Source organism: Pleurodeles waltl, chromosome 12 (genome assembly GCF_031143425.1).
Source record: "Pleurodeles waltl isolate 20211129_DDA chromosome 12, aPleWal1.hap1.20221129, whole genome shotgun sequence".
Classification (NCBI taxonomy): domain Eukaryota; kingdom Metazoa; phylum Chordata; class Amphibia; order Caudata; family Salamandridae; genus Pleurodeles; species Pleurodeles waltl.
The window spans coordinates 695,007,433-695,031,047 of NC_090451.1; the positions used below are offsets into that span (position 1 = coordinate 695,007,433).

The 23,615-nt window shown below is 49.7% G+C and overlaps 1 protein-coding gene across 2 annotated transcripts in view; it reads left to right on the plus strand.

Moving 5' to 3' along the window:
• The window catches only part of EPHB4 (EPH receptor B4), a 73,734-nt gene that overhangs the window by 43,430 nt on the left and 6,689 nt on the right, over positions 1-23,615 (plus strand). For both annotated transcript variants that reach the window (XM_069215571.1, XM_069215572.1), the window contains exons 4-14: positions 2,425-2,580; positions 3,894-4,223; positions 5,004-5,128; positions 8,527-8,689; positions 12,307-12,406; positions 15,064-15,128; positions 16,135-16,248; positions 16,798-17,045; positions 17,956-18,171; positions 18,834-18,983; positions 19,084-19,277. In XM_069215571.1, the coding sequence (XP_069071672.1) occupies positions 2,425-2,580; positions 3,894-4,223; positions 5,004-5,128; positions 8,527-8,689; positions 12,307-12,406; positions 15,064-15,128; positions 16,135-16,248; positions 16,798-17,045; positions 17,956-18,171; positions 18,834-18,983; positions 19,084-19,277 (1,861 nt within the window). The remainder of the gene's footprint in view (positions 1-2,424; positions 2,581-3,893; positions 4,224-5,003; positions 5,129-8,526; positions 8,690-12,306; positions 12,407-15,063; positions 15,129-16,134; positions 16,249-16,797; positions 17,046-17,955; positions 18,172-18,833; positions 18,984-19,083; positions 19,278-23,615) is intronic.

A 23,615-nucleotide genomic window follows, 5' to 3' on the forward strand; every position in this document is an offset into this window, starting at 1 on the left:
GGGGGGGGGTGTTTAAGTGTTCACCCCCCCCCCAAAAAAAAAAAACACCACCTCCCTTGTCCAGGACTGCCCTGCCACAGGCCCCTTCTTTAGAAATTTGGGGATTCCTGAGGATTATACAGAAAAAGCACCTCTGAACCCCACATCCCATCAGCTCTAGGCTTTAAAGAGTCACCCCCGCACAGCACGACTGAACTGTATGAAGACACCCAGGAAAGATGGCGAACAGCACAGGTGCCCAGCTGGGCTCCTTAGAAGGGGCTGGGAAGGGGAGGAAGGGCTCGGGGATGGCGGTGAGAGGGCTGGGGAGGCAGAGGGTCAGTGGAGGAGAGTAATGAGAATAGAGGGGGGTGTCGTTAATTAGAGGGGACGTCGTGAGAACAAGCGGCGGAAGGGGTGAGTGAGTGAAGGAAAGAAAGATGAAGGGGGGTCAAAGTCAAGGGTGAAGGGGGAAGGGAGACGAGGTAACAAGGGGAGACATAGGCCTAGGAGAAGAGCGGGAGTAGGTGGAGGAGAGAAAGGAAGAGATAAGTGAGGAGAGGAAAACAGAAGATGCTGGGTGGGGGGCAGGAAACAGGGGAAAGGGGGAGAAGGCAGGAAACATGGAGGATAGAAACCTATGTGTGGAAGCAGAGGGAGTGGGGGCTTCAACAAAGGACCCTGAGAGCAGAAGAAAGGGAGAGGAGAGTCAGGGAAGGAGGGAGGAGACCGGCACCGAGTGGGAAGCCCACCCCCCCGGCGGCCTCAGTGCGTGCTTGGGGGAGGGGGGGATTAAAAGAGTGGTTAAAAGGCCAAAGGTTGTGGTGTCTCAAAAGTGACTCTAATTAGCAGGCGATTAGAGGGGCAGCTGAAGGGGGGGGGGGGGGGGGGTGCAGAGACAGGCGCACAATAGTTCCGGAAGATTTCTGACAAATGTCAGGCCCGACGAACAGATGTTGACATTTTTCCAATTACATTCTAGTATTCGCAAAACAGTTCTTTCGAATTAACTTTTTTCATTAACTTAGTAAACGTGTTTTGCATTTAAGTATTTTTTTTAAAGGATGATACTCTCTGAAAAGCTCCCTTTCTCCTCCTGTTGGGTCTATTTTTGCCTTTACCAATATCTTTATTTTTATTTTTCTGCACCCCTCCTTTCGTTCCATTTTGAACCCGGTATCCTTTAAATTTAAACTTTAAAATAAGTTTACTAAACTTTACAGTCCACATAAACATAACATCATTAAATTACATTATATAAACAAATCCGTGACACGCAAAATATATTTTACCTATACAGGCTTTTTTCTGCAAGTATTAAAACCCAGGTCACTATGAATACTCTGTACATTAACTAAAACCAAAATACAACGAATTGCAGCGTCGGTTGTTCGAATCACAATCCTGGGAAATAGAGGACATAAAAACTGTTTACTGGGAACTAAAGATGTAGGACGCAGAATGGAATTATGATGTATTCTGGAGGGCCTTCTAACCCCAGTCTTGTAGGAAGAGCCTGGCAGTGCACGTACCAGGCCTCACAGGACACGTACTGCACATAACACAACTAGTTACACACACCGAATACAAAGCATCACAACAACTAAACACATCCACAGAAGGAGCGCGCGCAGGAACCAACTCAGTGAACACAGAAAACAGACTATTCTGTGTTGGAATCTTTGCGGCCAGGGCGGGAAGGGAGCTGACCTGTGACCTCGCTGCAAAGACACGCGAAAGGCAACACGGCGCTAAACATATCCCTGTAACAAGCATAACATGTATTTATTGACCTTTTCACATGCTCATAAAAACAGTCCCCTTACACTGCTAGTGGCCCCTTTGAAGGCCACCCTTACCTACCCCCTCCTTGCATTTCACGCCTCTCACGGGAAGCATTTATCTTTTTATCTCCATTTATGGAATATGTGGAAGGAACTTACAAATTCTTCACATATTTTAAACCAAACCCTGGCTTAAAGAAAGAGGGAGTTTGAAACGAAGGAAGTTCAACGTTGGCCATGTCAGGGATTGATGGCGGCAAACACTGGGATGGGTGGTCAAACTCCTGTGGTTATTTTACCAGAAGGGTTGTAGTAGACACGGAAGACAGACTCCCACACTACAGTTTTTTTTATTTTTCAAACACTTTTTTTGATGAGTAAATTAAATATAATTTAGTTACTGATGATTTGGGCGTTGCTTGGACAACTGTTGTTTCCATTTCCCAATCAGAACCGAGATTTCTTGCCTTTCTTTGGCAATGCTTTTGTTGATTTTTAGCTTTGGCCCATAGACAGCTTAAGCTGTCTTGCCAGCCCCGTGTTTTCAAAAATGCGTAGTAATTATACTAATAATGCTCGGCTGCTGCATGGGTATGTCTGGGTGCGAGCCGGGATTATGGGCATACGTTGTCTTTACACGTCTTTTTCTCTGTCTTTGCAGCCTGTCCACCAGGGTCCTTCAAAGCCAACCAGGGCGAGGGTTTGTGCCATCCCTGCCCCTTGAACAGCCAGTCCGTGAACCAGGGTGCCACCGTGTGCTCCTGCCGCACCGGCTACTACCGCGCCAGGAGTGATCCTCCGCACAAGCAGTGCACCAGTGAGTACCCGAAGGACAGGCAGGGGCGGGGGTGAAGGTTTCACACTCGCATCCTCCTATCTTGGCATCAGCCTCCATAGACCTGTGCTGAAGCCAGGCCTTGTGAGGAGCAGTCACGCTCAGACCACGGGAGACCGGAGAGCAGTCACACACAGGCAGTCACACATTCAGAGCACTTACATACAGGCAGTATGGCAGTCAAGGAAAAGTCACACTCAGGCAGTGGAAATGCAGTCACGTGCAGGGAAGTCAGAAAGCAATGCCATGCAGGCATTCCTAGAGCAGTCACAGAGACCGCAAGAGCCCACAAGCAGTCACACACAGGCAGATAGAAATCTCACAAGGCAGTCAGAGCAGTCACACAAGCAGTCTGAAAGCAGTGACACGCAGGCAGGTAGCAATCACATCCAAGCGGTCAGACCAGTCACAGACTAGCAGTCATACTCCAGTAACACTAGTCGTAGAGCAGTCATAGACGGGCAGTCATACTCCAGTAACACTAGTCGTAGAGCAGTCATAGACGGGCAGTCATACTCCAGTTATACTAGTCGTAGAGCAGTCATAGACGGGCAGTCATACTCCAGTAACACTAGTCGTAGATCAGTCATAGACTGGCAGTCATATTCCACTAATGCTAGTGGTAAAGCAGGCACAGACAGGCAATCATGCTGCAATAATACCAGTGTTAAAGCAGTCACAGAAAGGCAGTCATACTCCTTGTGTGCAGGGTGGAGGCTTTGGGGCGAAGGCGATTGGTGGGCATTTTACATATTGTTTTTTTTAAATATACTAGCTGTATCCTTTCGAAGGTCATCAGAACATATTTCATCTGAGAGAGTCTCCGTATAAAAAGTTTGAAGACCACTCTTAGCACTGTCTTGTCAATTGCAAGACAGCTGCTATTCAAAATAACTTTAAACTTGCAAGTTGTTTTTTAATTAACTGGTAAACTTCCCACCCACTCCCCCTCTGTCCTTGCTTCTCATTGGGCGAGTTACCTAACACGCAACAAGCAAAATAGAAGAGTCTTTTCAATGTGGGTACAGGATTGGCTGGATCTGTGTCAGAACTTCAGAGTAACTACCTACTCTGTGAATAGTATCTGTTTAGATCCTTTGCACCTTAGTGTATCCTGTGTAGATAATTAGAAATTCTCTCATGGATCTGGGCCTAGTGGAGCCACCCGGAGATATCTGAGCTATGAAATGGGATTAGTGTTGAATACGCTTCTTGTATTTCTAAATTTGCCACAGTGCACTCTGGTACTTGTAGTCTGATGTTGCAGCCATTTTGTCTTCGTCTTGCTCCCACAGGTACGCCTTCGGCACCACGGAGCATTGTGGCCAAAATTAACGGCACGTCGGCCATGTTGGAGTGGAGTGAACCACTGGAGAACGGTGGGCGCAGCGATGTCACCTACACCGTGCTGTGCCAGGAGTGCCCCGAGCGACAGCTCTGCCGTGCCTGCAGCCGGGTCACCTATGGCACTCGGCCTGAGGGGCTGACCGAGCGCCGACTACTCATCCATGGCCTGCAGCAATATGTCACCTACACCTTCGAGATCCAGGCCCTCAACGGGGTATCGGGGGAGAGCCCCACCATGCCCCACTCTGAGTCTGTCAACATCACCACCAACAAGGACGGTAAGGGGGACTAGAGTTGTGAGGCCCTTATAGAGTTTGTAAAGCTACGGACCAATAGGGCTGTGGGACTGCAAGGAACTGTGGGAATAAGATTTAAGGCCCTCTGGGAGCTCTACCTCCCCGGAACCTGCACCCTATGACATCCTGCGCCATGCCTGACCATAGACCATGTGCACCACCACCAGCCCATGCCTATTTTTAGGCGTTCTGCACCATGCCTAACGTTCAGGCCCATGCAGCGTGCCTTATCTCCACGTGTCTTACTTCCAGGCGCATTCACAATGTCCAACTATGCACCATGCCTGACCTCAAGGCCCAATGCCTACCTCCCAGTATTCTGCAACATGTTTGACCTCCAGGACCATGCACTTTGCCAGACCCCCTGGCCCATTTCTACCTTCTAGCATACTGCACCAGGCCACACCTATGACATTCTGTGCCTTCCCAAACCACCAACATCCTGCACCATGCCTGACCTCCAGGTCCGTGCATGCGTTCAAGCTTTCTTCACCATGCCTGACATCCAGGACCATTCACTGTACCTTACTGCTAATAACATTCACCATGCCTGACTCACAGGACCCTGCACCATGCCCAACTCCATACACCCTGCTCCTCCTTCATGTCCAGTCCTGAGGACTCACATCTATGTCCAAACCCCAGGACCTTAAAGAATGTCTGACTTTTAGCTAACACATCAGTAGGATGGGGCAGATGGGGATCATAATATGTATGGTACAGCCCTACTCACAGCTTTCAACTCTCTCCTCTACCTTGCAGTCCCCCTGCCGGTGTCTGGCATTCAACAGACCATGGCGACTGACAGCAGCATTGCTCTTACCTGGCCAGTCATCCAGCCACCGAGCGGCAACGTGCTGGACTACGAGGTGAAGTATTATGAAAAGGTATGTACGGAAAGCAGCAACTGTGTGCATTTCAGATGTTGGGAGCTTCTCTGTCACTAACAAACACTCCCCAGTACCAGAAAATAATCCTGCACACCTCAGAAGCAGGAAGCTTCTCTCAGTAACAAACCATCAGCAGCACCTGAGAGTAATGCAGGGTGTGTGCACACCTCAAGAGAGGCAGGGAGATTCTCTTTCACTAACCAACCATCTACGCCTCCTGAGAGTAATGGTGGGTGGGTGGAGGGGGGTGGGTGTTTGGGTGTGTGTGTGTGTGTGTGCTCACGCACGTCAGAAGCGGGGACCTTCTCTGTCACTAGCAAACCATCAGCAGCACCTGAGAGTAATGCAGGGTGTGAGCACACCTCAATGGAGGCAGGGACATTCTCTTTCACTAACAAACCAACTCCAGGTGCTAAGAGTAATGCAGTGTGTGCACATCTCAGAGATGCAGGGACCGTCTCGGTCACTAAAAACCATCCCTAGCGCCAGACTATAAGACAGTAGATGTGTGTGTAGCTCTCCAATAAGAAGCCACCCAGAGCTTCATGCAGTATCCGTGCATGTGAATCTAACTAGGGGGCTGCAGGAGGGGCTCTGCAGACTCAGAATCCAGAGAGGCGGAATGGCCCGGAGCACAGGAACGCATGGCATGTGCCTTTAGAATCATAAGAGCAGGTCTGTGCTGCTGCCTGGCCCAGCCGTGCCCATCCAGGCCCTGCTTGGCTCCTCGAGCTGTCCGTTATCCATACCATGAAAGGGCTCTTTTGTGCCATGCCTGGAAACCCCCTCCCTCTCACTCCCCCAGCCTCCATGGCTGCATAAAAGTCTCCTTCATAAAAGCTGGCATCGGTGACCGAACCTCTGCGACATCACTTCCTGCTCCAGCAAGATCCTGCTTTTGTCAACACAGCCTTTGTTCTTTCCTTTATTATTTCTATTTTATTTAAGGAGAGATATGTTTTTTTAGGAGTCTCTTTTGGAGGGTATGTCTTCCCAGGGTGTATTTTTTGGCCAAACTAAAGGAAGGAAACATTGGAAACTGGTAAGGTTGCTAAATGTCAGAGCAAGCAAAAAACTAGAGTGCTGTCATTAATAGGTTATAGGTGGGACAGGCGGTGCCTGTGAAAGCGCGGTGAGGCTGGGGCAGGAACAATCGTACAGCGGGCGCTTCGATGCGCTAGGGCTGCATGGGTTGACTTATGCTGCATGGGTTGACTTCTGCTGCATCCAAAGAGTGAAGGCCTGAGATCACTATGTAATGATAGTATTCCCCCCCCCATTTCCTGATGCAGTGAGGTGGCATAAAGTTTGGACCTTCAAAGAGAGAAGATTGAATTGCCTGACTATTGCTATGAAAATGAAAAAGTGTAGTGATGTCAAAAATGGCGCAAAACTGAGATTCAGGACTTGGCCTTTTTATCCAGCCAAGCCTGATTTGGAAAATCAAGTTCTAATTTCCTACTGCAAATAGTTGATGGTGAGCTTACGCCCAACAGAAGAATCTGTTATAGGCAAGCGGCAAACAGATCAATAACTTATTTCCTTTTTATCTTCTTATCGTCTGACATGATAGCTCAGCGAGCTGATTGTTGGCATGCTGAGAGCTGTAGGTTACAAACTCTAATCCAACAAGGCTCAGTCAGCCTTCCATGTTTCTGAGGCTGGTAAACTGAATTATTCAGAGTTTAGAGGATTGGATTGATTTGAACACCATTCCTCTAGAATGGCACACTCCACATCACACCCCAAGAATTGTGACCCTGCCGAGGCCAAAGGACCAGGTGAGCGGCCTTTTTTCCCCAGCAGCACATGAATAGCTGCACCTCACGGGGTGCTTAAGCCTTGCCTGAAAGACTGCCCTACTAACAAGCATCTGCAACGCAACGGGTCTCCTATATTTCAAGCAAGTTATTTTAGCAACCGTGCCCATGAGCAAAAAAAAAGAAAAAAAGGGAAAACTGAGAAAAGACGACTTAACAAAATAAAATAAAGTTAGCTTTAAAAAATAAAACTTACAACTTTGTCCTGCTCGACACGTTTTTGCCAGTCACAATGCTCCTGTTTGCGGGGCAGTCGAAGTTGAAACAAAATAGTACCGCAATCACGTCGGGACCAGCGGACGGGCACTAATTAAGTTGAAATCAATTAGTGCTTGATTCCTGCTCGACACATAGAAACGGAAGTGATGCTGGGCATGCCTTGACGAATTATGTGTCTGTAAAGAAGAGAGTCACGCAAACCAACAAATGGTGAGCGACAGGCGGGCTCCAAGCCCTTTACTGAACACAACAGCGTCTCGCATACGAGACGAATGCGCAAGCGCATGCACTCGCTGGCTCGACCCTAAAAACTGAAGGCTCCCCCAGTACCGCCTTGCGGGCTGTCAGAACCATAAGATGTAGGCTGCCAGTTGCTGGCCAAGAATCAAACACTGGTGTTGCTTTCATTTTTTATCACACAAATTATACCAGAAGAGCTATTCTCATCAAGCAGGAACCTGCTAAATCAGAGGTGTAAACAAAAAAAAAAAATATATATATATATATATATATTATTTTGTATATAAACTGGGAACACCTAACTGAAGTAAAATGTTTTACCATCAAACATCGGGTCCACTTCGGGGCTTAAATGTGGGCTGAGAGATCTATAGCATCACCATAGAACCCATTGTTTTTTAAATATGACAGATTCCGCTATACTTTTGGTAGAACAGGTCTGCCCTGATGAAGGCTGCCTTCTACTGTTCACCAGAGGGCCGAAACTGCCAACAGGGGCCATTATGATTTTATAGTACTGTTAACATGAATATATCTAATACCATAAATGTCATAGCAACAGGCTAACACAGCTGCTTGAGGTAATACAATGGATTATATATAATATAACAGCATTGTATATGAATAGAGATGCCATCAAGTTCAGGGGTTGAGACTGGATGTATGAAACTAGTGCATTTTGGTCTAAATAGGATCATTTTTCATGAAATAACAAGAATAAAGATTTTCTGAATTTATGCCAGCACAATAAGATATTATTTTTTTAATGTATTTTCAACATCTTTTAAACTGCAATAAACAGCTTATCTTTACATATTTTGTTTTAAAATGTGGTTTGCCTGCCCCTATTTTTTATATATCATAATCTTACAATATTTCCTGATCAGGTGGCCACATCAGTGGTCTACGAGCAATATTTTAATTTGACATTGCCCTAATTTTAAAAAAGTAAGGTGTGCACATTTCTGGAACTCTCTTAGAGTTATTGTTTGTGGATAAAGAGAGGTTTCAGGGTACCAGTTCTGGGCATTGGGGGGTGCCACACCTAAGTGCTCCAGGCCCCCCGTGCCAGTCCCGCACCCAAGCCCTCACAGCAGCCTCCCCTTCCTACCGCAGGGTGCCGTCGGCGGGACCACCATGTTCCTGAAGACCCCCAGTAACCGGGTGCAGCTGGAGAGCCTGAGGAAGGGCACCTCCTACGTGGTGCAGGTGCGCGCGCGCACCGAGGCCGGCTACGGGGACTTCAGCGGCGCCATGGACTTCCAGACCCAGGCCAGTGGTGAGTGAGGGGCGCACTCGGGGGAGGGAGGGCTGAGGGTAGGTGGACCAAGCAGACGGGGACCGGCCCCAAGCATGGGCAGGAGGCAGAGAATCGGTGACAGAGGGGGCAGAGGGGAAGATGAAGGGTCAAAGGGTAGCTGGCAAGGGCTGCTGCAGAGGCTGAGAGGTCAGAGGGCGGCAGGGAAGGGGCAAAGACCGGGGCAGGAAGTAGCACGGAGAAGGGGCAGGTGAGGCAGAGCTGGTGGTAAGGCAGAGAGTAGGGGGCTGGTGTGAGGGGATGGACAGGAATCGGGGGGGCATAGGGAGAGGCTGGAGGAGGGGTAGGAGGCGGAAGGGGTGAGGTATGGAAGAAAGGAGGGATAGGTGGGGTAGACAAGGAAGAAGGAAAGGGGCAGCAGAGAGAGGCAGGGGGAGAAACAGGGCAGAGGGGAAGAGGCTGAGTGGAAACTGCAAACCATGCTGCAGGATTCAGGCCGGGCGAGAGGACAGAGGCAGGCCTGCACCAGGACTGGAGGGCCTAGGCCCCGGGGCAGAAAGGCGGAGGTGAGGAGGGGCAGAAATCTGGCGGAGAGGCAGATAAGGGGGGGGGGGGGGGGGGGTAGAGGCAGAGTGGAGAGCGCACGGGCAGGAGGGCTCTAGCAGGCCTAACTCGTCACAGCGGCCAAGTTTCCAGGGTCCATGCCTGGTGTGCTGCTAAGCTCCAGGGTTTTTCCTTAGGATTCTGAGACTTGTGGTCCTGTTTTATAATGGAATAAAGGGGACCACATCGCGCATGGACCTGGGGAACGTGGCAGGGCTGGGCTTCAGGGCAGAAACAGGAGGCAGAGATCCGGGGGGGGGTAGGGGTATGAGGAAGCCGAGGAGAGAGCAGAGCCGTAGGGGGCGAGGGGGCAGATGCAAGGGGGCAGTTGTAGACTGGAGCAATAGACCGCAGGCATCATGTATAAATTACACTTCTCCCCGTGGAATAAACGGCGTCTCTATCAATAACGTGTTCATCTCACAAAAGATGAAAAGACTCAGCACAAAGGAGGAATTAATCTTCTTAAAGAGGAAGCAGTCCGCGGGGTTAGGGGTCAGCCTTGTCTCTGGGCGCCAGAGTAATGCTGTCAAGCTCTGTGCCCCCCCCTCGCCTTGACCTTCCCTTCTCAAATGCCCGGACATATACTATTGCCTACTAGCAGGGAATCTGATCTTGGGGAGGGGGGTCGTATGCAGTGTTAACCTCTGACCTCTTCGCTGCAATCCAAGTCCTGGTTATCTGCGGCAGATCTTGAACTTCACCTCTAACATCCTTGTGACGTCACCTCGCTTTGTAACACCCCCTAAAAGGACCAGAGCCTGGCACTGCGCACCCCCAGAGCTCGCCCCGCCTGGCCTTGTGGCCCCCTCTAGAGCTGGGGTGCAGGGTAATTTTGTGAAGCCCCAGAGCAGAGGCTCGGTGCAGGGTATTATGAACCCCCAGAGTAGCCACCCACCCTTGTGACACCCCCAGGCTAAGGCCCCCTAGCCGGGCCCCAGACAAAGGGCTCCCTAAGGATCCGGACCAGACCTGCCCAGGCCTCGCGCCCTCGGGCGGCTGAATGGCAGGATTTCCTCCGGCACAGGACCCCACGTCACGCACCACGCGACCAGGAAATGCTCCCATTATTTATCGGGGACTCTGCATTCAGTCCCAGCAGATGTCTTGCACGAGCACTCTACCCCTCTCACAGACCTTGTCCTCCCATGGTGGGAGTGTGGGCGAAGAATACTTCACCCCTCTCCAGGGAGAAGGACTCTGATCCCCTCTCCACAGACCCTACCAGCCCATGCCAGGACTGTGACCCTCTCCACAGACCGTACCAGCCCATGCCAGGACTGTGAGTGCAGAACGCCCCTCCCCTCTCCACTGACCCTACCAGCCCATGCCAGGACTGTGACCCTCTCCACAAACCCTACCAGCCCATGCCAGGACTGTGACCCTCTCCACAGACCCTACCAGCCCATGTCAGGACTGTGACCCTCTCCACGGACCCTACCAGTCCATGCCAGGAAGAAGGACTCTGATCCTCTCTCCACAGACCCTACCAGGAATGTGAGTGCAGAGCGCCCTGCCCCTCTCCACAGACCCTACCAGCCCATGCCAGGACTGTGACCCTCTCCACAGACCCTACCAGCCCATGCCACGACTGTGACTCTCTCCACGGACCCTACCAGCCCATACCAGGAAGAAGGACTCTGATCCCCTCTCCACAGACCCTACCAGGAATGTGAGTGCAGAGCGCCCTGCCCCTCTCCACAGACCCTACCAGCCCATGCCAGGACTGTGACCCTCTCCACAGACCCTACCAGCCCATGCCAGGACTGTGACCCTCTCCACGGACCCTACCAGCCCATGCCAGGAAGAAGGACTCTGATCCCCTCTCCACAGACCCTACCAGGAATGTGAGTGCAGAGCGCCCTGCCCCTCTCCACAGACCCTACCAGCCCATGCCAGGACTGTGACCCTCTCCACAGACCCTACCAGCCCATGCCAGGACTGTGACCCTCTCCACGGACCCTACCAGTCCATGCCAGGAAGAAGGACTCTGATCCCCTCTCCACAGACCCTACCAGGAATGTGAGTGCAGAGCACCCTGCCCCTCTCCACAGACCCTACCAGCCCATGCCAGGACTGTGACCCTCTCCACAGACCCTACCAGCCCATGCCAGGACTGTGACCCTCTCCACGGACCCTACCAGCCCATGCCAGGACTGTGAGTGCAGAACGCCCTGCCCCTCTCCACAGACCCTTCCAGCCCATGGCAGGACTGTGACCCTCTCCACAGACCCTACCAGCCTATGCCAGGAAGAAGGACTCTGATGCCCTCTCCACAAACCCTACCAGCACTGTGAGTGTAGAGCGCCAGCCCCTCTCCACAGACACTACCAGCGCATGCCAGGACTGAGTGATAAACGCCCTACCCCTCTCCACAGACCCTACCAGCCCATGCCAGGACTGTGAGTGCAGAACGCCCTGCCCCTCTCCACAGACCCTACCAGCCCGTGCCATTACTGTAAGTGATGAACACCCTGCCACTTTCCACAGCCCTTGGCAGGTTTGTGAGTGAGAAGCACTTCACCCTTCCTTAAATCGCCCACTAAACTATCCATGATTGGCCGTGGAGCATAAAACCATCACACCCTCTCCACAGACCTTACTAGCCCTTGGCAGGACTGAGAGTGAATAACACAAACTTCTCATCAACACAGACACTTATAGTCCATGCAAGGTGTGTGAACAAAGAACACTTGACCCCCCCTGCAGACCCCATAAGCCTGTGACAGGACTGAGCTAAGGACTCCCCTCTGTTCCACACAGGCCCTGCTAGATCCAGACAGGACTGCACTCAGCCACGTCCACAGTGCATCTCATTCTGTGGTGGGGGTACGATGACAACACTCCACAGACCATCACAGCCATGGGGGGGCGTGAACTGGTCATTTAGCCACTGATGCTTAGAAGCATTCATACCTTAATAGTTCACTTGCGAGAGCCTCTGTTCGGTGGTGTTGTGTGAGTGGGTGGTCTGTAGATTTTGTCGATATTGTCTCCTGCATCCTCTGACCCTCCCTGTATCTTATCCCTGGCAGAGCACGTGCGTGGGGAGCAGTTGGCACTGATCGCGGGCTCGGCCGCAGTGGGCGTCGTCCTGGTCATCGCCGTCATCATCATTGCTGTGGTCTGCATCAGGTGAGTACCCACCTGTGACGCCTCGTGTGACCAATTGTGAGCCACGCCCTGTGTGACAGGTGTGTGCCACGCCCTGTGTGGCCTGTTGTGTGCCACGCCTTGTGTGACCCACTGTGTGCCACGCCTTGTGTGCCCCGTTGTGTGCCATGCCTTGTGTGACCCACTGTGTGCCACGCCCTGTGTGACCCGTTGCGTGCCACGCCTTGTGTGACCCACTGTGTGCCACGCCTTGTGTGACCCACTATGCACCACTCCACGGGTGACCCGTTGTGAGCTATGCCTTGTGTGACCTACTATGCACCACTCCACGGGTGACCCGTTGTGAGCTACGCCTTGTGTGACCCGTTGTGTGCCACGCCTTGTGTGACCCGTTGTGTGCCACACATGTGTGACCCACGCCTTGTGTGACCCGTTGTGTGTCACGCCTTGTGTGACCTGTTGTGTGCCACACCATGTGTGACCCACGCCTTGTGTGACCCGTTGTGAGCCACACCTTGTGTAACACGTCGTGCTACACTATTTGTGTCATCAGCTAACCACGAAGAACATCACAAGGGAGAAAATACCCTGCTACACGTCTCCACTACAGCCCCTCGTCTCTTACAACCTTTTAACTCCGATCCTTGCTCCAGGGGCCACAGATTGATGCTTCATTGTGGGACTCCCAGCGCCTTTCCTGAACCCACACACTCATCTGTTAAAAGACACTCTTTCAGAGACGGTTCAAACCATGTTTAGAAGGAACAGGGTGCAAACCTCACTTAAAGAAACTGTGCACACATTGAACCCAGGGCGTCCCTTTTCTTCCTCCTTGTCCCACCCTAAGGATAGTTTATGAAAGACCTTCCAGATCCGTACAGTGCAGCATCTATTTTTAGGGTTATTCCTCCAGAATGATCAACAAGCCGGCGAAAAGAACACCCAGGACGTTTTTGCTCTGTTTTTTTCTGATTGGAAAAAACAAACGTGGCTGTGGTGGTGTTATATTTTGTGTAATACATAGCAGTTAATTCTGGTATTCAAATTGTTTTTAAGTATGGGGAGATTAAGAGATTTTCCTAGAATCACACAAATGTGAGATTGGAATCACATTTCCTGTCTTTAGCTGGGGCTCCAGAATTAAAGCGCTTCAAAGATCAAAATTGTGCTACAGCGTTCATTAAATGGCGGGGCAAACAGAAAGGCAAATTAGGCACTAACTGGATTCAGATTATACTATTAAATGAAAACTATGCAGCTCATTTCGTGGAATTGTCAAAAATAAATAATTTGCCTTTTGCTGAGGCACTCAAACACTTTCTGTACTGGCCTCTCCAGCTCCCAGAAGAAAAGAATGTGCCTTAAACATGTACAGTGTTGCACTTAGAAGACAACAAAGTTACAATTAACACTTTTCTTTCAATAAAATGTGCTCTTCCCAATTATGTTTCAAAACGTTTTTACTCTGTTTAACCCGTTCCATTGTAAAACAGCCCTGCAGAGGGGCACTGCACAATGCTGCTGGTGATGTGCCTGTCTCGCTAGGAGGCACTTTGAGATGCAAGGCACCACACTTTAAAAAGAGCAGCAACGTTAGACACGGGGTGGGGGGACTGGAAACCTCACACAACAGCTGCTGATTGAATATTGTGTCTGTGACGTAAATATGAGTTTGCAGGAACAGAGGAACAAACCATTTTCATGACTGAGGAATCTTTCCGTCCTATTTCACTTAATCTGTAAGGTGTGAGGTTTGGTTTCCTATTGCAAGAATAAAAGCCCAAGTGTTTAGTATATAACACTATCTGGATGGACATCGTACTTTTTTTCCAATGTTTGCAGGCAAGAATGAATGCCTTTAATGAAATCAGTTAACTTCTCATCTGATAAGTGTCACAGCCTGTGTGCATTCTATGTGCACTGCGATCAGTAACGTTTACCCAGTTTTAGATTAAAACCAGTATGTGTTCAGTGAAAGTCTATGGGGAGTACACATTAGTGTGTTTTTCGTGTGAGTCTGTGGGGAACATATTTAATATGCACCTCGATGCAAATATTTTCTGAACATAAGCTAGTATTCAATCCATGTAAATATATTGGGCATATAATCCGGGCTGTGTGCTCCATCTAAGAATATGGGGAATATAAAGTGTGTGTGTTGAATGCAAACCTTTAGGGATTGTATACTAGTCTGTGCACTCTGGTGAATACAAACAGGTGTGTGCTGTGTGGAAGTGTATGGGGAGAAGAGGTCAGAGCACACTTTGTAAATCTGTGGAGAACGTAAGGCAAGACACTTTCAACGTCTGGCCAGAAAAAAGCTAGATAGCATCCTTACCACTCTTTTGGAGGAGGTAAACTGTTTTCTCGCTGTGTAAGTGTATGAGAGATAAAAGCCACAATACTTGTAAAATGGGTCTATGTGGGAGAGAAAAAAAATACATTTTAAAATGCACCCTTTAAAAAGGAACAGTAAAAAAGGGGAAAAAAACCATGAAGTAATAGTTTATTTGAAAATGCTTACTTGTGCATAAAGCATTGTTAAAACGTGTCTGTGTGAGAAAGACAGGCAGATTATTTTTAAACAGTGCTCAGGATGAATGTGTTGTGGGACATCCGGTACCGCAGCCCTCTCTCGGGACATCTCTGAAATGTTTCTCTTCTATTGTTTTCTGCAGGAAACAGGGAAATGCCAAAGAACCCGAGACCTGCGATAAGCACAGCCAATACCTCATTGGACATGGTGAGTGCCGGGGGACATGCTTTCCTCTCATGCGGGGTCCTTCCACAGCTACCTCTAGGTCAGATGCACTCCCCTGGGGTGGTAGGATTCTCTAATGTGCTTGAACAATGTGAGGCTTTCTACCCTTCTTCTGGAACTCTAAACACTGGAAAAACACGTCCCACCGCTGCCACCAATTGTGGTTCTATCAGCCTCTCTCTGAGAGCTAGAGTTCAGATACTCACCCTTTCACTGCCATCAGCCATGTTGTTATCAGCCCTCTTTGAGGACTACAGTCTGAACTCTCCCTTTACCATTGCCATCGGCAGTGGTGTTATATTCTTCTCCTGGACAATTACAGTCTGGCTTCTCATCCCCCCTCTGCTATTATCTGTAGTGTTTTTGCCTTATCTAAGAAAACACAAGTCTGGACTCTCACCACACCTATGCCACAACTGTGAGTTATTCAGTTACTCTTTAGGAACTCTTACACCACTGCTGCTACTTCTTTTTTTTTTTCCTCTGCTCTGAGAACACCAGGCTCGGGGAGTCTATAAAGCCCTCATCAGCCGATTAGAAGTAGATAGGGGTACTGAGAAGCGAGGAGTGCTATCATGTTCTAGTGAAGAGAGGTCTGGACTCGCGTCCTCCAGCTTTGGTGTAGTGTGCTACAAGAGCAGGAGTGGTTAATCTGCCTCACTAGCACTAGATTCCTATAAGTGATCAAAGATCTTGGGACCCTTGGATGGATTTATTGTTGAATCTGTGCTGTCTGTCAGGAACTAGTTGGCTAGGCACAGCGCCTTTGGCGACAAGATCATCCTTGAGTCCTGGACAGCCACTGCACCATGGAAGACAAGCACCCAGGCTGGAAGAATTACTATGACATAAAGTTAATGAGAAGGCGCTCTACCCTGCAGTGGTAGCGTTGAGCTTGGAAAAGACTGTCTTTGTAGCTTAGACACTGTGATCAAAAGTTATTTGAGATTTTGAGCTAAATGTGCTCTTGCCTTTGCCCCCTCCTCAGGCACCAAGGTCTACATTGACCCCTTCACGTATGAGGACCCAAATGAGGCAGTCCGTGAGTTCGCCAAGGAGATCGACGTCTCGTACGTGAAGATCGAAGAGGTCATTGGGGCAGGTGAGCACCTGGCCTGGATGAGGGGGGAGGGAGTTTGTAATCCAATGAAGTGTCAGTGTGAGGGCTCCCTAATGTGGCAAGCCATTATCCACTTTATCAAATGTTTTAGCCACCTATTCATCCACTATTTTGTGCAGAGCCAACCTTCTCATCCCACACCATGCATCCGGTGTCCTGGGAGTCACCCTCCTCCCCATCTACTTCCTCCCCATACATCCATGCATCCTCCCTCACCCTCTCCTTTCATCAGTCATCTCTAGTCCTGTGCCATATTAAGGACACGTGTGGAATACCTATGCTCATGTTTTAAAGGGGGCAGTGAGCAACAAACCACTTTATTGGATGTTTTGCTGATGATGTATGGATTGCAATCTGATTATTGCTTGATCACCTGTTGAAGATTATCAGACAAGGTGATGGATGTTATGAAAGCGGCTTTGAACGCTATACCTTGTGGTTTGTATTGTAAATTTTGTAGGTTAGGATTGTAGTGACAGGTTGAGATGTGCCCCTAACATCAATGCTTTTTTCTCTGCTTTCTTCAACTAGGTGAGTTTGGTGAGGTATGTCGGGGGCGCCTGAAGGTGCCAGGCAAGAAGGAGAACTATGTCGCCATCAAGACCCTGAAGGGGGGCTACACAGAGAAGCAGCGACGGGAGTTCCTGAGTGAAGCAAGCATCATGGGGCAGTTTGACCACCCAAACATCATCCGCCTGGAGGGGGTGATCACCAACAGCTGTCCTGTCATGATCATCACAGAGTACATGGAGAATGGGGCCCTTGACTCCTTCCTCAGGGTAAGCACACAGATGTAAATTGTTGCACTTTCTGACTCTGTGCTACTTAGATGGGAATCGAGTAGGGTAAGAGAATATCATTAAGTCTTCATCCTGTTCATCGAGTTATTAGATGAAACGATGCCAAGGAAGTGGGGCAGGTAAGTTTGGGAGTGGCCTCATGTCGTTTTCCTTTTCTACCTGACACAGTTTTAGCCCAGTTTGAACTAGACCACATCCAGACTCTGACGCACAAACTCAAACCGGGCTCCACACTAGTTTGAACTTTCTAAAACTTTTAGTTCTCCAAAAGTACCAAACCATCACTGCTACTTTAAGGGAGTTACAGACCTAGTTTGTCCCTTTACATTATCTGGGTCTGGTCATCCAGCAGTCAGGTTCTGGTTATCACGCGGAGCGACCTGAGCAGTGATTCCTTGGTTAGTAAGGATCTGTTGTATTGAGCTGTAGAACACCTTAATAGTATCTTTTGCCGGGGGGGGGTCTCTTATGTTTCTCATAACTGGGTTCAAAGAACGAGTGGACTCGTCCACAGCTTCCATCCTGAACATAGGAATGATTCATGAAAGCATTTATGAAAGTGAGAAGTAGTAATATGGAGTACTCTTTTACATAGTCTTGGGTGCTTTTATGAGCTGGCCATCAAACTTCAAACTCCCTTTATTGAAAGTGCAAAATGGGCACCGTCCTTTCTGTTTTTACTAATTGTAAATGATTAGGCTGTGAATAGCCCCAGTTAATTCTCACCCTAGATATTTTGACGCAAACTACAAAGGCATGTTAGAGTATGTAAGAGAGTACCACTGGAATACTCGTTCATGCATATGCCACGTCTGTGTTTGATCCATGAATGTTGCTGTCATTTCTTCATTTCTTTTCATGCCTAATGTTCTGTTTCTCTCTTATTCAGCTGAACGATGGTCAGTTCACTCCCATCCAGCTGGTGGGCATGCTGCGGGGCATTGCATCAGGCATGAAGTACCTCTCAGACATGAGCTACGTCCACCGGGACCTGGCTGCCCGAAACATCCTGGTCAACAGTAACCTGGTCTGCAAGGTGTCCGACTTTGGCCTGTCGCGATTCCTGGAAGAAAACTCCTCTGATCCCACATACACTAGCTCTTTGGTAAGCTGGAGCCCCAGAGGCTGGGTTAGAGTGGGAGTACAGTGGAGTGGCACCCTTTGGAAGGAAGATGTCTGAGAGGCTTGTCACTGTGGGCTCTAGTAGCCTCTTCCTCTAAGAATAAATGATTTACCAGGGAGGAAAAGAAATGTTTGTGAAACTTGGAACCATCTGTAAATAACCTTGAGGGACATTGACTATGTGAGAAGCTTAATGTGATGTAGTTATCACAGCTGGACCCGAGAGTGACGAGCTTGCTGTAATATGGAACAAATGTTTGAGAAGTTTATGGTTTTCAGAGTCATGTGCATTCACATGTATACATTGTAGGTGTCAGGATGTGGTGCATCTGAAGAGCTTGGGGCACATAAACCAATGATTTAGGAGGCTTGGGTCTTGTCAACAGCCCGCCTTAGAAGCTTGGAGTACTTGGCAGATATCGTGAAGATCTTTGCACATAGACAGTGTGAGGCCCCTGGGCAGTATGAGACCCTAGGGCACAAGGGCAGGAAGTTTGAGGAGCCTACAACATGAACACTGAGGATCCTGGGGCATGGAGAAAGTGAGGAACTGGTGGCACATGGATAGGTTTTAGGAGATTGTGTAGCCATGGAAAACTCTAACTTTCAGTGTCTTCAATCTGCCATTTTGCTTCTTTTATGCAGGGTGGAAAAATTCCCATCCGGTGGACGGCGCCTGAAGCCATTGCTTTCCGGAAGTTCACATCGGCTAGTGACGTCTGGAGCTACGGCATCGTGATGTGGGAGGTGATGTCGTTTGGCGAGAGGCCTTACTGGGACATGTCGAACCAAGACGTAGGTGCCCAACGTGAAGCCTTAATACTCTGAAGCAAGCTCCGCGTCCACTAAGGCCTGTTTGTTGAATAATCTTTTTTGATCTTATCCCATGGCACAGGTGATTAATGCCATCGAACAAGACTACCGACTGCCCCCGCCCACCGACTGCCCCACTTCGCTGCACCAGCTCATGCTCGACTGCTGGCAGAAAGACCGCAACGCACGACCACGCTTTGCACAGATTGTAAATGCTCTGGACAAGCTTATCCGCAACCCTGCCAGCCTGAAAGTGGTGGGCCGCGACACTGGCGGGTGAGTTGCGTGCACACCACCACAAAGCTGATACTGTCATCATTACACACTGCCCGTACACTCCTCTGCCTCTGTGCTTGAGACTGTGAATGGCTTGGGCTCCTGCGCCTTCTGATGCAGCGGTTCCCAACCTGTGCTCTGGGGATCCTTGGGGGTCCGCGAAGGCTTCTCAGAGGTTCTGTGACTGCCTAGAAAATTAAATATTCTTAACAGACTAGGTCCCCAGGTTTAAGTAATGGCTCAGTGGGGGTCCCCGGATTCCAATAATGATTCACTGGGGGTCCCCAGGTTCCTGTAATGATGAAGTGGGGGGTCCACAGAAGTCCAAAGGTTGTGAACCACTGTTCTAAGGTGCATGTTTCAGTACCAACCTGTGTGTGCCAGTACCTGGTGGTGTCTCGCTGGTTGGGTGCGTGTGAAAAAGTAGGTGTCCACAGAGCGTTGTGCTTCAGTTGTTAAGTATAATGTAAGCAGGCTGTAGATTAGTGCTGTTCATAATGTAGAAAAAAGTGTAGCCTAGTGCCGTACGTTGAATATTAAATGGGCGTGATTTGCTGCTTTACGTGTAATGCGATTGGATACTTGTGGTTTGACGTAGGAGGTGTGATCTACCTCTGTATCTCTGCACAGTGACTCATGTGACCTGCTGGTGAACCATAGAAGGATGGTGGCATCTAGAGTGCAACTGTTTAAGGGCAGACCGTGGTTACCAAATAAATGCCCCGATTCGCCCCAGCTTGAGCCCAAAAGGAAAAAGGACATGCCACAAATCAGTCCCCCAACTTTTCAGGGACCCCCCTGTTTCAGGCAAGGGATCGCACAGGGCTCAGCACGCTGCTCACAGACTCTTCGGGGGTCCCTGTTCCAGGCTAGCGGCCACCCCAGCACGGGGCTCCAGCCTGGCGGACTCCTTGATGCAGGTCACAGTTCAAGAAGATGGCGGACGTGAAGGGAGGATGCGGCAGACGGGGGGGAAACGCCTGACAGAGCCGCGGCCTTGATGGTCCCGAGCCGGATCAGTGGCCACAGAGCGGCGCTGGCAGGGGGCCCACCGGGTATGGGGAGGGTGGGGCGGCCTTTCTGTGTACAGGGGGCTGTGATGGCGTGCCCAGTCCCTCCAGTGTAGAGGCGCCCTACAGAGGAAACACGGGGGGGGTGAGTACCCCACTTTTATCAAGTTAAGAGAGCTTTTCTTTCAGGCAGAGGAGGGAACTGAGGCGATGAAGAAGGGCCATGACTTTAGGTAGGCCGGGTCCTGCTGGTGCTCAGCACTGGTAGTTCTAATTAAAATAAGATGCCGAGACCGGTCCCTATTGGGGGGCTCTCCATTTTTGCCCTCGCCCTCAGGGTGGGAAAACAATCTTAACTCGGCAGCAGCCCCCCCTCCCTCCCCCCTTCACTGCCCTTGATGTAACTTCAAAGAGACTCGTTATAGTTCTTTCACTGCCTCCTCATCTCAGAAGTGAAGCGTTTTCAATATTTTATATAACGAAGGCATTGCTGTTATTTCATGTAGCTAACAACCATTGACAAAGCTAATAGACCTGGCTTGTTGTAATGTTACTTGTATTATATATCTGGGAGCAGTGACAGAAAGAAGCAGCAAAATACCAGTTGCCAGCACCCTATGCTAAACACAGATTTTTAGATTACGCATTTTTGAGCCACGCCCTTAATTACATTTTCATCACCCCTTAGAGAGACTCCCCAGTTTTTTTCATCCCACTTGAAGCCCTGAGAAGTGCACACTCTCACACACGTTGCCCTTTTGAGGTTACAACACATGTGTGTTGGTTCACAAGACCCTTGGCCACTAGACAATTTAACCAGTCTATATTGTCCTCGAGCATCTTGCCAGAGCCTGGCGTCCTAGGACCGAGGAGATCTGTGTCCAGGACATGTCTTTCTGAGCCAGTTCGATCTGTGTCCAGGGCATGTCTTTCTGAGCCAGTTCGGAAGCACGTGCCGTGTGACCAAGGCATCTCCAAAGCTAAGCAACCTGTGCCGCAGTAGGCACAGGGCCTTCATCATCTGTGTTTATTATTCCTGATGATTGTCTGGGATAATCCAGAAGTGATCTCGTTAGCACCTATTGTGGCACGGCACGTTATTTGTGTTCATTTGTAGCGCTCTTTTTCAGGTCCTACATTTGGTGCTGGCACCATGTCGGATTTATGCCTGATAATCTATCCATAAACACGTCAAGAAAGCGGACGCTACCCCCTGCAGGAGTTGTCTAGGTGTTTTTGTGATGCACTTATCTAACTTAATTTTAGCTCATGCTCGGGACTGGAGGGGGGACTTTTGCAAGGAGCTTGAGTTGGGCCTCAGGGGCAGGGAGGAATTGTTCTAGATGCTGAAGCTGGAGCCAGGCCTTGTAGTCAGAGCTGGAATTAGGCCTTGTTTGTGGGTTGGAGTTGGGCCTTGTGCTCGAGGGTGAAGTCGTACCTCTTGCTCGCGGATGGATTTAGGTCTCACTCTCTGGGCTGGTGTCGGATCTCATCCTCAAAGGCGGAGTCGATCTTAGTGCTTGGGGCAAGAGCCTCGAGCTCAGGGCTGGAGTTAAGACTTGTGCTCAGGGCTGGATCTACCCTCATTCTTGAGGCTGAAGTCAGTTATCATACTCGTAACTGGAGCTGATCTTCCTACTCGTGGCTGGAGTCACGCCTTGTTCGAGGCTTATTCACACCTTATTCAAGGCTAGAGTCTATCTTCCTGCTCGAGGCTGGAGCCAATCCTCATATTCGAGGCTGGAGTCGGACCTCATACTCGGGGCTGGAGTCAATCCTCATACTCCACGCTGGAGTCAATCCTCATACTCCACGCTGGAGTCAATCCTCATACTCCACGATGGAGTTGTCTCCTGTTCGAGGCTGGCATCTGACCTCATGCTTGGGTCTGTAGTCATGTCCTGTGTTGGGCACTGGTCTCAGTGCCCCATTTGTCCGCTGTAAATCTCAGGATGGAGTAGGGATGGCTGACCTCTGGGTGACAAGAGTAAGGAGCATGTCAGTGTGTGGAACCTTGCAGCAGGGTTGCTCCATCCTGGGTTTATCCAAACGTTGTATCCAAGGGCAGATCAGGACAGCCAAGCCTTCCCAGAGCCCCCTGCCTGCCAGGAACAGAAGTGTGGGTTGAGCGACGGGAGCAGAGCCTGCAAAGATGAGATTAGTTGCAGACCTGGAGCCCAGGACACTGTGTCATGTCTGCCCTCACTGCCCCTTACCACCCGCCTGCCCTCCCATGGGACTCCCACATTCCTCGCCATGGCTGCCTGTGAGCAGCCTTTGATAGGATGCAGCTGTCTGTGAGCTCAGCCTGCATCAGGAGCTTATTAAAAACTCCCTTCGCCTTCTGTCACCATCTCTCCCGCTACAAAGGTCTCCCCTTACACCCTGCTCTCCCGTCACGTCTCTCCTGCTCAGAGGGTCTCCCCATACACCCTACCCTCTATCACTGTCTCTCCCGCTGTGAGTGTCTTCCCTTGCACCCTACTCTCCTGTCACTGTCTTTACAGCTGCGAGGACCTCCCCTTGCACCCAACCCTTCTGTCACCTCCTCTCCCACTGCAAGGGTCTCCCTTGTAACCCTTGCTTCTATCAGAGGGAGTAACTAGGCTTTCCACCTCCCATTCCTTTTCCAGTCCCCTTTATATTAGTAGCTTGTGTTCATCCAACTCCTATGAAGTTTGTTCTCTTTCTTCTATTTTGTGTCACTGCGTTTCTCCCCTGGACTCTTTCCGCATTCACTGCCTCGCGCCTCCCTCTCGCCTTCTTCTGAAGCATGTCCATTGTCCTCCCATTTCATTTTCCCTTTTGTTCCTTATTTGCTTGACTCCCCCCTTCTTTCCCCTTTTATTTCCTTCCATTTTCTCTCCTCCTCCCTTTTTCTTCTTGGTGCCCCTTTCATATTTTTCTTCCCTTTCTCACCTGCTTCCTTTCCCTCATCTTTAATGCTTCTTCTTCATTCTTCCCTTTCTCCCTCTTCTTTCAGTACCTCTCTTCTCATTGTGCATCTCTTTCCTTCCTTTCTACATGTCTTTTTTCTTCTTCACTTGTCTCCTTCTGCCACTTTTCTTTCTCTTTTCCATTCCTCCCCTTCCTTCTCCCACTTTCAGAGGATACCGGTCTCCCGGGTTGTTTTCGTTATATTATGCTTGATATTTATGACCTTTGTGCCACTCATGCTGGAAATATAGTCTATTCCTACTTTAAGATGCTTTAATTCAGCTTGTCTCAGCCATTGGCGTAGTTTCCCTTGGAATCTTTAATCGTTTGCTTGCAACAGTGTCAATCACATCTTGGAACAGCCCACAAGAGTGATTTGATGTCTCAAACA